Raw genomic sequence first — 17,079 nt, 5'->3', positions numbered from 1 at the left:
CACACTTTTCCTATATCTCCATACAAAAAATAAACCTATCATGAGGACTTTACTACATATTACCTCTTTACCAGATTGTGCGTCATGACCGTACCATGGAGCAGATAGTGTTTCCGGTCCCCAACATCTGCGAGTACCTGACCGAGGAGTCCAAGGTGCGTGTGTTCACCTGCACAGAGAGAGACGACCAGGGCAGCAAGGTGAACGACTTCTTCCAGCAGTTTGACCACCTCTACAACGAGATGAGGTGGCAGAAGAAGATCCGCAGTAAGTCTTTTTACATTCTGAATCCCAGCTGCTTGCTTGGGGAAAAAATATATAATGATGGCTGCCGCAGAAAGCAAGGCTGCAGGATGGTAAATCGTGATTATCATCCAGCCAGAGTGTCTGGTCATTGTTAGTCTAGAATAAATTTGAAGGGGGCCTGCGGCAACTGTGTTGAGTTTGTGTCCCTGACCTGTACTTATCCCTCCCCATTCTGTTTGTGCAGAGAATAAAGCGCTGTTCTGGTTCTCACGCCACATCTCTCTATGGGGGAGCATCTCCTTCTACCTGGCCTGTCTGGTCAACATCGCTGTGGCCGTATTCTACCCCTTTGGAGATGATGGAGATGAGGGTGAGAATGTCTAGGTTTCTATTTTTTTTCTTTTTTTTTACTGCTGCAAATGATCTGTGGTGTTGGTTTGAGACTGACTTTCAGATGGATCAAATTGCCCTTGTCATCTGGTGAGTTTAAAGCTATAGTCTCAGTTCTTTGAAGGGGAGAGTGGGGTGTGTTGTGCCACTTTTTACTCAAAGTGACTTTAAAGTGAGGCCTTGACAGTAATGTCTCCAACTAAAATATGCTCCTATATTTCAGGATGTGGTGCACCCATGGCAACAATAACTTTGGATCTGAAATAAACTCTTTAAGAAATATAGCTCGTATATTAAAAATACATAGTCCCTTTTCACACTGGCCATTCCATTTGGCTGCTTCAGTTCCAGACTCCTATTGTGCATTGCTGGCTCACTGTCACACTGTCACCACTAATTACTGAGACACTTGGATCGAACATAGTTCAATTATTAACTGTGCTTTTCCAGCTATGACCAGTCAACATCTTTGCTTTGAAAAGACCTATTGTTTTTCATGGATGTTTTTGCACGTGCAAAGGGCTGTCCTGTGTCACCTGAGGTTGTATTTATTTAAAGGCCCCCCCACAACCATAGTCCACCAACACAGGTGGTGTCATGATTAGATTAAATAGTATGTGTGTACAGAGTGTGCTTCATTGAAACCCCCCTTGCTCTCTAGTTGCACCTATTGAGGTGTGACAACTTGGACTTTAATCATCTTTAGTGGTGTTTTTTGTGACCTCAGTCAGGGTAACTAAAAAAAACTGTGTGGGAGTGTAGAGCCCTCAAGCGACATGTAGTACATTTTCTTCCTCTGCCACTTCATCTCCTTACACGGCTATGTAACAAGATTGCATTCAGGTTGTTTTAAGTGAATCACATTGCCAGCCATATCAGTCACATATCGGGGTTATAAAGATGTAGTTGTGTCATAGTGTTCAAATAGATTAAGCCTCAATGAACGTGAACACATTAGTGATTATTTTATATAAGTATTTTCCTGAAAGCCTATTCTATCATTAAATCATCAGAAGAGTGCAGTGTCCGAGAGAAGTGTGAATAGACTGCTGTTTTGATATGAGTGATGAAGTTGACGGTCCCCTCAGACCACAGTTTGACATTTTAAAGTGTTGCCTCTGACTGTGTTACGCTAAGTTAAGCTCTTAGTTCAGGTGAATAATTCATTAGAGAAATGCCACAACGTTTCAAAGCATTGGTGTGTGTGTGGTACTTTGATCAATGCTTTTTCCCCCCTTTACCCAGGCACCTTGTCCCCATTCTGGAATATCTTACTGTGGGTGTCTTTGGGGGTGTTCACCACATTACTCCCCGTCTTACCCAAGCCATTGGGCATCCTGTTCTTCCTGGTCTCCCTCATTCTACGTGCCATCTACACTATGGGCCTTGCTCCTGCTCTGTTGCTGCTGGGCACTGTAAATGTAAGTGAAGGAAGAATTGACCCAGTAGTTTTTAAAGAGACATCTCCGTTTCTTGCCTCTTTAGAAATCAAATGTGTTGACTTCCATTTTATCCCCCGAGCCCTGTTTATTTTCTCTTTCAGCTGTTCAACAAGTTAGTCTTTCTCGTAAGCTTCGTGGGTAACCAGGGGACCTTCACACGCGGCTACAAAGACGTAGTTATGGACATGCTCTTTATTTACCATCTGAGCTACGCCCTCATCTGTGTCCTCGGCCTCTTTGTGCACGAGTTCTTCTACAGCTTTTTGGTAAGACATCTCTCATTACATTTCACTTCTGTTAATATTGTGACCGATTTTGATCAGCGTAGCAAAGAGTCGTTCAGGTTCAATCAATTTGCTGGTGACTTCCATGATTGATTTCCCTTCGACAGTTGTTCGACCTGGTGATCCGAGAGGAGACGCTGCTCAACGTGATCAAGAGCGTGACGAGGAATGGCCGCTCTATTATTCTGACAGCTGTTCTGGCCATCTTCCTGGTCTACTTCTTCTCTATCATCGGCTTCCTCTTCCTCAAGGACGACTTCCGCATGGAGGTGGAGCGCCTTCCCTCACCAGGTTGGAACAATTATGAAACTTTAGTCATTATTGTACAGTACCATCTTTCTTGAACAGTTTTTTACAATGTAAAGTAGATTTTTTTACCTGAGATGTAGCTTAGTTATGCGTGTTCTAGCCCTCTGCGATGCTGCCCATGTGCCTAGTTTGAGACTGGGTAGGAACTTTTATCCTGTGTCCTGCCACATCTTTCCCCCCCTTGTTTCCTGTCAGGTCTACACTCACGGGCCACTTTATTACTACTAACTAAATATTGGAATACTCTCCCACTCACAATAAGAGACTCACAAAATTATTCAACCTTCAAAACACACCTCAAACAGTGGATAAAAGAAAACCAAGTCTGTGACCACCTTTTAAACTCTTTTATTGTCTTGTCATTTGTGCCTTTTGTATATGTATTCTATTTGTAACTTGTATGTCTCTGCCTGCCTAGGGACAACAGATGTAAATTAGCACTTCTGCTAAAATCTGGCATTTTTACAGCTGTAATTGTTACAGCTGTTCATTAATATGCATTGTCCCTAACAAGTAAATAAATAGATTAAAATAACTAAATAAATTAAATATTAGGTATAGCAGTTCATTTTCTTGTTAACACATACAACTAATCTGCCAATCACATGTCAGCAACTCAATGCATTTAGGCATGTAGACCTGGACGGGACAACTTATTGAGGTTGAAACCGAGCAACAGAATGGGGAAGAAAGGGGTTTTAAGTGACTTTGAACATGGCAATGTTGAGGGTGCCAGGAGGGCTGGTATGAGTATTTCAGAAACTGCTGATCTACTGGGATTTTCACTCCAAACCATCTCTAGGGTTTACAGAGAATGGTCCGAAAAAGAAAAAATATCTAGTGAGCGGCATTTGTGTGGATGTAAAATGCCTTGTTGAAGTCAGAGGTCAGTGGAGGATGGGCATACTAGTTCGAGATGATAGAAAGGCAACAGTAACTCAAATAACTACTCGTTACAACCAGTGTATGCAGAATACCATCTCTGAACGCAAAACACGACTAACCTTGAAGCAGATGGTCTACAGCAACAGAAGACCGCAGCGGGTGCCACTCCTGTCAACTAAAAACAGGAAAATGAGGCTACAATTTCTTACAGGATCACCAATATTGAACAATAGAAGATTGAAAAATCATTCCTGGTCTGATGAGTCTCGATTTCAGTTGCGACATTCAGATGGCAGGTTCAGAGTTTGGCGTAAACAACATGAAAGTATGGATCCATCCTACTGTGCACCATCAACCATGCCATGTTCAATGTCACCTAAACCCCCTTTCTTCCCCATTCTGATGCTCGGTTTGACTTCAGTACATTGTCCTGACCACATCTAAATGCATTAAATTGCTGCCATGTGATTGGCTTATTAGCTTTTTGTTTTTATAAGCCATTAAACAGGTGCATCTATTAAAGTGGCCGGTAAGTGTATATTGTTATATGTCTCTATATTATTTAAGTGGCCGACTAGGCAGGTTGTAGCTTTATATAAAGTATGAAATAACTTGGAAAACTATTTATCAATAAAAACTGTAGCGCTAGTGTTTGCCTATAGACACTACAAATATATAAACTGCAGATGCATACACCCAGACACATGTTTTGAAAACACTGTGTTGGGTGCTAACGAGCTCTGTGCACAGTGCTGCGATGGTCAGGAAAAGACAACCTGCGAGCACATGTGCACCTGTTGCGTAACCCGGGGGCAGCGATATCCTGTGTGTTTTGCTGAATAGAGCGAGGCAGACACAGCAGAGCAGCGGCGGGTTATGTAACCAGCCGGGGCTCGTGCCTGTCTATCTGACTGTACACTTTGCACAAGAGGCACAACCCTTAGCTCCATCAAAGCTGAGGAACACTTTGTCCCCACAGCTGCTGCCTCTAGGCCTGTGACCCTATGTGGCCCACCTTGCCCCAGCCTCCACTCTTCTTTTTCTTCTTCTTCTTCTACCTCTGCCGCTTGTCTCCCAGCCCTGCCCTCAGTCCTCCAGCCTGTCTGGGTAGAAGGCCCCTTTGGTGACACTCTGACCCAAAGTGTAGAGTTCTCCTTCTGCTTGTCTGCCTGAGCTGATCACACTTAACAGAGTACAGCTCCTCTGCCGTTACTCTTCGGGGCTTTGCCGATGTGCTAATGATTTGTTCAGGGTTTTTTTTCCGGCAACACTTCACCGCCCACCCAGCAGCTGCCGTCTCATTTCACATAATGTCTGACTTTATCTGTCATGCTGATTTTTTTTTTTTTTTTTTTTTACCAGCGCTGATGAGAATTAGTGGGCAGAAGCCTTAAGGCTAGAGCACAATTTTACCATCTCTTTTAATTTTTGTATTCTCAGTGCTTTTATCAATAATGGGCCTCACATGATTTTCCCTTTTTTCTCTTTTTTTCTCTTTGAAAAGGAAAAGTGGATTTATTAAGTAGCAAAGGAGTTCCTGCCTCGTGTATGAAAGACAGCTGCCCTGTTTCAACAGCTAAAGTTGTTCCTGGTAAGTTTTGTGATTGAATAAAATGGAATTACTTTTATTATCCTATTTTTTGTTGCTTTCTACTCGCCGTGCCCGTCATGAAAGTCACTGTTGAGTGGACAATGGACAAGTTGTTTAAAGATGTTGTGGTTTGACCGGGGTGTGGGTGTGTATGTGACCTTTCCGGCTGTAGTCAGTTCCTGAAAGGTTATTCACTCACTCACTCACTCACACGAGCACAAACAAACACAAACACACACATGCACGCACGCACACACCATGGTCCACACACACACACACACACACACAAGGAAACACAAGGAAATTTGATGAGGCAGAGGGGGGTGACTCACACTCCTGTTTGTTCTCCCGCGTCTCCATGGATCACCTGCGCCATAGGGGCACACACGTGATCTCGTCCACATGCTTCTCCTTGTCTTTCTCCTCAGCTGACGTGCTGTGCATGCCATTTCCTATTTACAGTATAAGTACATTTCCTATGTGTTGTAAATATTAGATCCACTCTCCTCATTTTTATGAATTGTTTCCATCAAAAGGTGTTTAATTATCAGTCAGTTATGAAAGTGAGCAATCGTTTTTATAATAAGGTTATATTTGAATGAGATATTATTATATATTTTTTTTAGTTGTGTAGAGTTAAAAAAAATGTTAGTAGTTAATTTAGTTGTGTACAGTTAAATTCAGATTAATGATTTTTTAAAAAAAAGTCTTAGGGATAGAAATGTGATCATTTTAGTCATCAAATAAGTAAAGCAACGGTAAGAAAAGAAAAAGCTACAATAGAAAGTGTTGTGTATATGTGTGTCAGGAAAATCTTGTGCCATTTTTGTTGGCTGCACATTAGCTGTCACAACAAATATATATATTTAGAAAGTGCTCATTTTCCCCTTTTTTGTGTCTGATGTTCTCATGTCCTAAGGCTCCACATAGTATAGACATGTTTTCATCTTAATCATTGTTATGTCCTATTCTGTCTATTCTTTCTTTCCCCTCACACGTGGTCCTGTGTGTCCGTTTTTATAGATGTCGATGATGGGACGGAGCGCGTGTGCGACACTCTGCTCATGTGTATAATCACAGTGTTAAACCAGGGACTACGTAACGGAGGAGGTGTGGGGGACATTCTCAGGAGACCCTCCAAAGACGTAAGACTACCTCCAAAGTTAACAAATTACTTTGTTTATTTTTTATGATCAATGCCTGTTTTGCCATGTCTTGACTTATAGATGAATGGCATTAGTGCTAATTAAGTATGCATTTTTTTCTCCATACTTCACCTGTTACCGGACCATCCAGGAGCCTCTGTTTGCGGCCCGAGTGGTTTACGACCTTCTGTTCTTTTTCATCGTCATCATCATCGTTCTGAACCTGATCTTTGGCGTCATCATCGACACCTTCGCTGACTTGAGGAGTGAGAAGCAGAGGAAGGAGGAGATCCTGAAAACCACCTGTTTCATCTGCGGTGCGTATATACAGCTATGTGGATCGCCCCGCTAGAACTGTAAAAGCGTATGCCAGTGCTACGGCAGAACAGTACCATGTGGAAGAACTTGGAATTACATGGAGTGAATGTGTGTGTTTTGCAGGGTTGGAAAGGGACAAATTTGACAACAAGACGGTGTCCTTCGAGGAGCATATCAAGTCGGAACACAGCATGTGGCACTACCTGTACTTCCTGGTTCTGGTGAGGGTGAAGGATCCCACGGAGTACACCGGCCCCGAGAGCTACGTGGCACAGATGATAGCGGTCAGTAGTCTGAACGTACATATAGTACACCCCCAAGAAATAGTAATACAGTTTTATTCACCTTTAAAAGTTGCCTCACACAAGCTGATCAATCACGAAAATACTGCAGCATAAATTACAGTGAAGCACTTTGTTTTTGGTGTTCAAGTTATTCAACAATGTAATAATTTAAGAGTTTGATACTGCACTGCACACATTTTCTGTAAGTTGGCACACTGGTACATAAGTACATCCAAGAGTCATCCAAGATATTTAGTTTATTATTGCAGAAAATGTTTGGTCAAACAAACACATTAATTTCACCCTTTAAATCATATTTTGCTGGCGAGCTATAGCAATCAACATACAGAGGTCTTAAAGTTGTGCAGCGTCCCTCACTTTGCAGACTTGCACAGTGTGCTAGCTGGAGAACAGCAGACGAGCGATCGAATAAATGAGACTGAGCCTCTAGGCCTGTGCCAAGCATCCCAATTTATTCCCCCCCCCCCCCCCCCTGCGCTGCTGGAGCGAGAGATGGGTCTCTGTGCTCAGGTAGTCTTCACTATGCTGAGCTCCTATCCTGCTGGGACACAGTGTGGTTAAATAGTAATTAAACCCAGTCCAGCTCCGTTATCATCAATGCACAAACTTACTGCACTGACACACAGACAAGAAGTTGAAGGATGTAAGGGCAAACTAAAGGTGTTGTCCTTAGGTTAATGGATTCAAATGAAGCCTCTGAGCACAATGGCACATTTTGTTATTAACATTTGGCCATGATGGGTAAAAGAAAGGTGGCATTATAATGAACAATTTGCATAACAAAACAGGGGACAGACATTGAATTAATATGCACCAGCAAGTCGTCTAGCAGGTCAGTTCTGTGATGCCAAGGTAGCGCTGTGTGATGAGTAGAGTGTAGCGATGGGTATCGTTGGCATTTTATTGATAGTGACAACAATACTGATTACTGCTTATCGATACCGATGCATATCGAAGCTCTTGAAAATGGAGGACATGACATGACGAGATCCAATAGTTGTTTTATGGTTATTTATATGGCAGAAATAAGTTACATTGCTGCAGTTTTGCAGTTAGTTGTATTTGTACGTTTTCGTGAGGTTTCTACAGTAGTATAACTCTCTTACAAGAGACTACATATATTACAATTGGTGTCACTTGATCAGATTTGATTGACAGTGATCTGGTAACAGAAGCAGCCAGCCCCTGCAACTGTAATCAGATTCTCTTTTAAATCTTCATACATTCTGATTACGACGGGAAAGTCTATGACAGCACTTTTTTTCCCCAACTGATCCCTGGATACTTAAAACCACGGAGAATAAAAACTCTCTCAAAAAATGGTCCCACTTTAGCAGATTACTTTGTGTCCATCAAAGTTCATGAAGAAGGAAAAGCTGGCTTCAAGGGATTATACTTTTATCGTGGGACACTTTTTAAATATAACTAATATGGAAGAAAGTCAAATTAATGTAATAATGCTAATAATAATCATGTCACATACACATTATGAACACCAACAATAGGGGTATTCAGGAATCTATAGCTATGAATCTCTCTTACCTTGCCTACACCCTTATATCTTATCTTCTGCGAGGTTGTTGTCTTATAATCATACTATACTATTGGTTGCATTATGGGTAAAAGTATTCTCAACGTAAAGGTATTATCGACGTCTAGGTCTTTGCTGATTCAATATAAGTCGACTATTTCTCTTTGGATTTTTCAGATTCAAACTCATGAAGACATGGTATGGAGTAGCCTACAAACATGTACAATGCAATAAAGAGAAAACAATGGTACCCAGAAGATGTGGAGTGCAACAAAAATAACTTCTGTATAATCTGTCTCGGGGTGAGGGTGCCAACTTTTTAGAAGTACAAAAGTAAACACTTTATGGATCTGTTATACTACATTGGTACAGTCAGTCCCCCTTAAACAAGACCAAAACCTTCTCCAAATTGTAAGTTACTCTGAATATGAGAGCATACAGTAGGTGTTGTAATGGGGAAAAAACAGCTGAATTACAAAGTAGGAAAGGTTCCGTGATGTTGATCCCTCCATCTGCCCTCTGCACAGAGTAGGGTTTGTCTTGACGTTAAGTTAGGGATAACTATGCGTGTGTGTTTAAGGAGAGGTGCGAAATGGGAGGGGGGCACTTTGCAGTTCAGGGCTCAACTTGTTAAGCTCCATCTTTATTCTAATCTCCTGCACTCCCGCCTGTACTACAGTTTTGGGTTGACAACTCAACATAAAGCTACTGGATTAATAAAAACACTGTCATCGCCCCTCCTTGTTGGTAAAGAGCTGAAACCCGATGACCTCCAATACTCACACACAAAAACACACACACTCTCTCTCTCTCTCTCTCTCTCTCTCTCTCTCTCGCTCGCTCGCTCATAATGAGTGCCTCTGGTTGCACAGGATAGAGTGATGCGGTGCCAAGCAAATAGAGTAGGATCGTGTTACACTGAGTGTCTGCCGTGTGGGTGTGTTGTGGTTGTGAATCAGTGTGCGGGTGTTTGTGTGTAAAATTATGACAGCGACTACAGGCCTAGCAGGTACTGCAGCAGCCACAACGCTGTTACATAACCCATCTCAAGTGGCCGCTAATAGCCCTGCCTTGCACGTGCTCTCCTGTCCATTTTTTCTTTCTCACACACACACACACACACACACACACACACACACACACACACACAAAGGCACTTTCAGATCATGAACTCTTCATTTACTTCACAACACACGTGACACGTTGTCTGTAACAAAAGCAGCAACAGTGTCTGAATAGAAATGGGGCCTGCACTTTTAATCTAAAGCGAGGGGAGAGGTCATGTTTTCCTGAGATGTAGCAGGGATGTAGGGGCTGGGGCTTTTTTAGAAAGTGCTAAACTGTTGAACTTGTTATTGTGAGCGTGTGTGTGTGTGTGTGTGTGTGTGTGTCCGGTAAACTGTGGCAAGTGATACTATCTGCAGACTTGTCTGGTACACTTTCTTCATGCTGTGGCAATCGTATCTCTTGTCACTCTTCCATTTTGGATGTTGATTACAAGCATTTTTCAACAAAATGATTTTCAGCTGAACTTCCTAAACAATGATTGCTGCATTTAAGGTAAATAATGTGCACCGAGCACCAAACAGACAGAGCTACAATGATGTTTACGTTATATTCGTTTAGTTTTTCTTGAGGTATAGTGAGAATATTGAATGCATAAAGCCGATGCTGCTATAACTACAGCTTATTTAATTTAATTTCTTTCAGTTTATTAACAAGATAAGTATGCCACTAAATTGTCTTCAAAAGTGTGTGTGTTTTTATACAACTGCCTGCTAGAAGTTATCACTGCAATGTCATTGTTTTCTTCTGACCAACTGTGAAAAAGCAAAAAGGTATAAAAATGGTATATGAAAAGGAGAAAAGCAAGCAAATCCTCTCAATAAAACTGTAACCATCGGGTGTTGCGGTCTAAATGAATACATTACTAAAAACTGTTATATTTACCAACTAATGGATCACTCATTTTGTCTAAATAATTAGTTGGAGATGTTTTTTTTTTCAGTATAATTGAATCTATTAGTTATATAAAAGTGGGAAATGGATTTTATAGTAATGCCTTGGGATTGCATTTACTGAAAAATGAAAACAAATAATGTTTAAGGTGAAGAGAGCGATATATTTATGTTATTTTATGTGTTAAATCGCTCTATATTCATACAGTGATCACTTATACTGTATAGTGTGCACGCTTCATCACACAGGTCTCTCAGTCATCCCGCTCTGCAGGTAATTGGCAAATTAAATTTTTTTCGAGTATCCCACAACCTGATATCCAATCAGAAGAGAGAACGCTACAAACCGGCACGTCTCACTGCCGTTGCACGCACAGAGAGTAACGGAGGGGTGAATGTTTATGCACCTACAATGGCAGAGCAGGTAAAAATCCTTCCCAATGTCTGTTTTGATGGTTTTTATCATGTTTTATCGCACTTACGGATCTGAGATGATGCTAGTTAACTCGCTGCTTGAAGACCACAGTGCATTAATGTGATGACGTAGGAACTAGGGAGGGGACTGCTAACTGCAGTCACTGACAGGAAGTTAGCTAAAAGTACCATTTCGCTTACGGAACTTTTATTGGCTGGAGATAATACATTTTGGGACATTTTCAAGAGGTCGTAGTTAAGACAAATGACAACCTTAACGTTTTCCAGCCTTGCTTTGACATGTGAGGTTGTTCCCACAGCATAGAGCAGCAACCTGCCTCTTCAGGTTCTTGTTGTTGCTCTCGGCTCATCTGAGTTAGGCTACATGATGTACATGTAACCGCTTAAATACACCAGTGCTACGGTGAAGGCAGCAGAGTGAGAAGCTAATGAATGTCTGCAAACTAATGCTCAGTGACCTGTTTAAATGGTTCAGTGAAGCAACACTAAAGCCTCGCCTTATTCAGACAGTGCAGAACAGCAAACAGTGGACTACAGTACAGTCTAATGAATAGCAGCAAGACATTAGTAGGATAGTTCAGATACTGTACTGTTTAACTTTATGGCATACATCTCAAGACAGAGGTGATCAAACAGGATATTGTATTAATCCCTGATAATCTGCGTATCTTTAGGGAATCTTTGAGGTTTCTTAATCCATCCGTTAAGCAACCGATAGTCCTTGCTTTCAGTCATAGCTTTGTCTTTGAACTCGCAGAGCTGTGAAAAAGGAAACTATTCTTTAAAAACATATATCGGCCCCTTGATGCCAGAGGCTCAAATTAGCCCTAGCTCTTATAGAATGACTCGATTCATACTGTGTGGATCAGCAGTCATACTTAAACTTTCAAACTACTTCCCCTGAAGCCAGAGATGAAAAATAAATTCTTGTCAAAAGTAGTCAAACTGATAAAAAAAACGACCAGAAAAAAGCACAGAGAAGTAAAGATCCTCTTTTTGCTGAGTCAGATGTGTACTTAGATATCTATCGTTGGAACAGCCAATGTGGCATCTTAACAATAACCTTGGACATAAATCGAATAAAGTCTTAACTGACCGATTTCAGAATGTAGAAGTACACAGAAGGCTATACAGTAATAATATGTGTATGTTCGTAATAAATTAGCATGCTAACATGCTTAAATTTGGCACAGTATACAAACTCGTGCGCAAAGTACAGCTAAATCTGACAAGGTGCAGCTAAAATTGACGGATTATGGATTGGATTACTTGCCTGTTGTAGTCTTACATGTATGATGTAAATTATTTAATATGGCATGTGTGATATTTCCATTGGTTTACACATTTTCCAGATTCTGAATTTTAGAAAGTATTGATTCCTTAATCAATAATGTGTCATTAAAAAAAGGATTGGGAATTTGGGGATTTTTTAAAATGTATCTTAAAATAACAGATTTCACAGACACAGTGAATTGTAATAATCCGATGATATTTCACGGCCATTAAAGCCAAAGTCTGAAAAGAAAAAAAAAAGCCTATACGCCCCTTATTCCTCTCCACTCTCAAACTCTCTCTTCTCATGTCCTCGTCCCTGTCCTCGGCGTCTCACTCTCTGATCAGTTTTTCTATCCCTGCAGACTAGTCTTGTATAAGAGGAGGTGGGAGAATACCTCACTCCTACTTGTCTAAATGTGCTGCCAGTCAAATCCCACTCTTAGCACCTTTTTAACCAGTCATTTTTTACCAGAGGAACTGACAAAGGGATATTATATAAGTTTAGCTGATGGCAGTCTGTCGCTGTGAAACCCATCTCGCTTTCAGAGATGCACGAGAGCATGCGTGTGGTAGAAACGCACACTCTTGCTCACAGTATTCTATGTGCATATCCATGCGGATGTACACTAACAGTACACACACCCACACATGTACATACACTGACACACTTTAAGTCCATTACATAATGCTATAGATTCGTTTTGCTCGCTGTTTCTCATGGCATCAGGGCACATGGTTTTTGCTGTCCAAGGCACTGTGGGAAAAGCACACGCACGCACACACGCACACACACCAATAGTCCCAGTTGTGTTCTCCTTAGACAACAGTGACTCATCCCCACATTAACAGTACACGTTTTGGAGTGGGTGAAAATGGAAATGCCTGTGACTTTTTTTATTGAGTCCATAATTGCTATCCCCAGTATCCAACAGACACTGTCAAGCACAAACCTGGGAGCGCCTTCCATTATGATGGAACGATTAATATTAAACCTCCATGTCTGTCTCCAGTTACCAATAGCTCTCTTGATCACTCTCCCCCTGCAGTCTGATTCTGTATCACTCGCTGCACGTCTATGCAAATCCTCCTTTTAATTGTCTGTGCCAACATAATGTTGCGGCCGTCACTACTGAGTCAGCTCAATTTCAGCCATTTTTCCCCCCCGTTCACCTTCTACACTGGTTCTCCTCTCTCATCTCCTCTCTCTCCCTCTGTCCTCCCCAGGAGAAGAACTTGGAGTGGTTCCCCCGCATGAGAGCCATGTCTCTGGTGAGCAGTGAGGGAGACAACGAGCAGAACGAGATGCGCTCCCTGCAGGACAAACTGGACAGCACTGTCACTCTGGTGTCTCAGCTGTCTGGACAGCTGTCTGAGCTCAAGGAACAGGTAGAGTCAAGTTCTTTCTTTCTGCTGTGAGGCTCTTGTCATGATCACTGTGGTGGCCTCAACTGAATGACTGATAAATAATTCAAAGCACAATCCTCCTGTTTTAAAAAGTACAGCTTATACTGTATCATAGTAACATGTTGTTGTTGATGCGTGCTGTTTTAGCTAACAATAGCACATGTGATGTGTCAACGTGCCACCTGACCTCAGAACCTCTTTCACTTAAAAAACATCCGCGGGGCTAGAGGTCCCATGGCAAAGGCAGCGTCAGCAGTCTCTTTGGCTATCCGTCCCTGTAATGAGTTCAGTGATGTGGATGGATTCCATCAGAACCTTGACCCTGTTAAACGCAGCTCGACAGGTGACTATCATGCAAGGATCAACGCCACAGCGAGCCTCCAGTGAGCCTCTGGCTGTTTGGATGACTCGCTCTGCTGCTGCTGCTGCTGCAGTGTGACTGATCACTCCCATCACCTGCCTCCCCTGCATGTGATCCTAGTCACAGGCCTGTCCTTGTTCCTCTTGTGCCAGATGTGTTAAAAAACAACTTCTAAACTAAACAACAACCTTTGTCGACCTCAGTAAACACTATGTAACAGCTCCCTGCTGACCGTGTTCCCTTGTGTGCTGTTGAAGGGCCCTGAAGCAAGATAGCGACGCCTTATCTCTTTGCCACTTGACTGTTTGAGTCAAATTCAGATCATTTATTTTTATATTTTTTTCTAATGAAAGTTCACAGTTGTCTATACTGACTAATAGGGAGTCATGAGGTTAGCAATGATGTCACTCCGCCGCTACGATAAACAGAAATATTCTGTGTGTTTATGCCGGCCAAAACCACAGCTCTGCAGTCGCAAGGGGAGGCCTGCACACCTATTTTCTGACTGGGGGGAAAGTATGCTTAGTATGCTAACCTCTGCACTTTATACTATCACAGCTGGTGTGTGTGTTTCTGTGGAATATGCCCTTTTTAAGGGTTTCGCATAGCATACTTGATTTCCATTAATACTCATGTAGAGTTCATGATTTCCAGAGTCATGGGCCTTCATTATGTCGTCAACACTATAACCACTTCAGATGTGATGGTTGCAATAATTCAGATGCTTCTGATAGATCAACCCCCCCCCCCCCCGCCCACACTTATGCTTCAACAACATCCAACGTGCAATGAGGAACAACGCATGACTGTGTTTTTTGTTTTGTTTCCAGTCATATGCAGTTGAACATACTGATTTGCATACAATTGTGAAAAAGATTAATCTCTTTCAAATGTTTGAAAGCAAATTTAATTCATACCAAACTCGCACAAAGGATTTTTGAGATGTTTGAAATGACTTATTTGCAAAGTCTTATTGTGCAATTCAATACATTCTCTAAAAAGGTTCATCAAGATCAAGATAGACCAGAGACTTAAAGCAGCTTTTTACCTAAACAGAGGTTTGCATAATGTTGTTTTCTTCTCCTCCATAGATGACAGAACAGAGGAAGAACAAGCAGAGGCTTGGATTCCTGGGTCCTCCTCAGCCCAACCATCACATCCCGGCCCACTGAGGGGCTCCAGGTTCAATCAGGACACAGTCACCTGCAACTCCACTACTGGCTCTCAGTACAAACCAGATAAAATACACACACACACACACACACACACACACACACACACACACACACACACACACACACACACACACACACACACACACACACACACACACACACACTGAGGACTCCAGCCTAAAGAACAATACATGTACTCAGAGTACTTGTAGTCACTGATGTGTCAAAATGCTAGGGGCTAGCAAGAGTTGACATGTTATTAATGACACGGTGCCTTTCTTATGACACAAACACTGCCTTATTGGATCCAAACTGTGCCCTATCTACCACTAGGGAGCATGCCTCATGGCTCGTACAGAGGAACTAGTGTGTGTGTGAACGATTGGCCAGGCACTGCAGACATCTGACAGTGTAATGTTATAGTGCCAGACAGAGGGCCAGGGTAATCTTAAGGTTAGGTTAATGTTTAAGTACCGTCAGGTCTGTAGACGGCCGCGCCTCGGCCTGGGTTCCTCCACTGTCTCAATGCTGATGTGTCAGAGAGCAGACCGACTGTATACACACAGATCAGTGTTTGGCAGTGCACATAGAGGTTTGCCCATTGGCCTCAAGGGGAAGAGAGAGTGTGTTCAGACATCAAGCTTCCTCCCTTTCACCTTTTTTAGATTTCTCATGGTATTTATGAGATAAACTTTGTGGTTCATAACTGTAGTGGAGTATTATTTTTTGCATTTTGGAAAAGTAATCATGCTGCCTTGCTCATTAACTTTTATTAACAGTACAAATGCTGAAAGTGCACTTTTAAAAAGATAAAAAAGGGTAAGAAATTAAGCATGTAAATAAATATATAGTATGCATATAGTTTGGGATATAATTTTGTTTGCATGCTTTCACTGCACCATTCCAGTTGCCTTTTTACAGATTTCTAGAGTATATAAGTAACAGAAATGTGAATAAATAATAATGATTACCTGTGCAGAACTTACTTGAAATTTATTTTAAAATCTAATTCTTATATTGGTACATAATGTAGAACTGAGTGAAGATGGCAATCGTACAGTTCTTTGTTACAATATGCACGTGTCTACAATAGATGTCATCTAATACTGTAATATTAACTGTATCTGCGCATATCAGCTTCCTCATCTACTATTTCTTAAAGTGTCTTTTTTCCGTGTGTGTAAATCATCTCCAGTCTTGGACTGCAAGTCATTGTAAGGTCTGAACTTGTGTTTTAAATGTGCACAAACTAATGGCAGATTATGAGTGCATGCACTTGATGGTAACTGTCCTGCAACCCTTTATGTTGAAACAAAGTGCAAAGAGAAATGTATTTTATGTGGTCGGATGTCTTAATAAATTTGTAGCAAGAGTCATCGTTGTGCTCTGAGTTAGCAGCTTTGCCTCAGTCCTGGTTATTGTTGGGGATGAATGAGCACGCCACCCACACTCATCCTGACCCCCTCAGCACCCAAACACCCTCCCACACACTCACTTGTCCATGAAGGGAGCACAGGCCCTTTGAGAAGCAGCTGTCTTCATTCAGACAGGATCATATTTGAGCTCATGCAGCAAGGATAGTCATCTAATATAAAAAGCAAAGTTCATGGATGTGCTGTACTGTGACTGTAATGCTTTTTTTTTTTTTTTTTTTTCTCGAAAATCATCTTGACATTTAATTTCAGCAAATCATTTTGAACAGATGCACAGAGACTAGACTAGGCTCTAACTGGAATTGACATCAGTCTACTTCATGAGCTTTGGTGTTATCCAATTTTAATAAAAAAAAATGTATTTTGAATACTTTATTTACATTTTCTAGAACAGCAATTCTCAACTGAGTAATGGATAAATGGTTGTAAAAGTTAAATAAAGGTAATAAATAAATAGTTTAAATAATAAGCAGTGAGTAATGCTTTATACATACATGTTTGAGACGTCAAAAATTAAGTATCAATCATTGAAATAGAGATTATTGTAATGGATAAATGTAGAAACTAGCTAGCCAAATGGAGTGAATTGCTG

General features: G+C 41.5%; 1 protein-coding gene across 1 annotated transcript in view; it reads left to right on the top strand.

Annotated features, from left to right (window-relative positions):
* itpr2 (inositol 1,4,5-trisphosphate receptor, type 2) overlaps positions 1 to 16,449 on the top strand; it is a 62,175-nt gene extending 45,726 nt beyond the window's left edge. The window contains exons 47-57 of the mRNA XM_080027752.1: positions 75 to 267; positions 491 to 616; positions 1,882 to 2,057; positions 2,180 to 2,344; positions 2,470 to 2,653; positions 5,061 to 5,147; positions 6,171 to 6,292; positions 6,444 to 6,609; positions 6,734 to 6,894; positions 13,339 to 13,500; positions 14,971 to 16,449. Of these exons, the coding sequence (XP_079883878.1) occupies positions 75 to 267; positions 491 to 616; positions 1,882 to 2,057; positions 2,180 to 2,344; positions 2,470 to 2,653; positions 5,061 to 5,147; positions 6,171 to 6,292; positions 6,444 to 6,609; positions 6,734 to 6,894; positions 13,339 to 13,500; positions 14,971 to 15,051 (1,623 nt within the window). The 3' untranslated portion in view covers positions 15,052 to 16,449. The remainder of the gene's footprint in view (positions 1 to 74; positions 268 to 490; positions 617 to 1,881; positions 2,058 to 2,179; positions 2,345 to 2,469; positions 2,654 to 5,060; positions 5,148 to 6,170; positions 6,293 to 6,443; positions 6,610 to 6,733; positions 6,895 to 13,338; positions 13,501 to 14,970) is intronic.
* Positions 16,450 to 17,079: the final 630 nt, after the last annotated feature.

Source organism: Ammodytes marinus (assembly GCF_949987685.1).
Source record: "Ammodytes marinus genome assembly, chromosome: 5".
In the NCBI taxonomy this organism is placed as follows: Eukaryota; Metazoa; Chordata; class Actinopteri; order Uranoscopiformes; family Ammodytidae; genus Ammodytes; species Ammodytes marinus.
The sequence above is the reverse complement of the archived record's forward strand: the minus strand, read 5'-3'. Positions and strand labels throughout refer to the sequence as shown.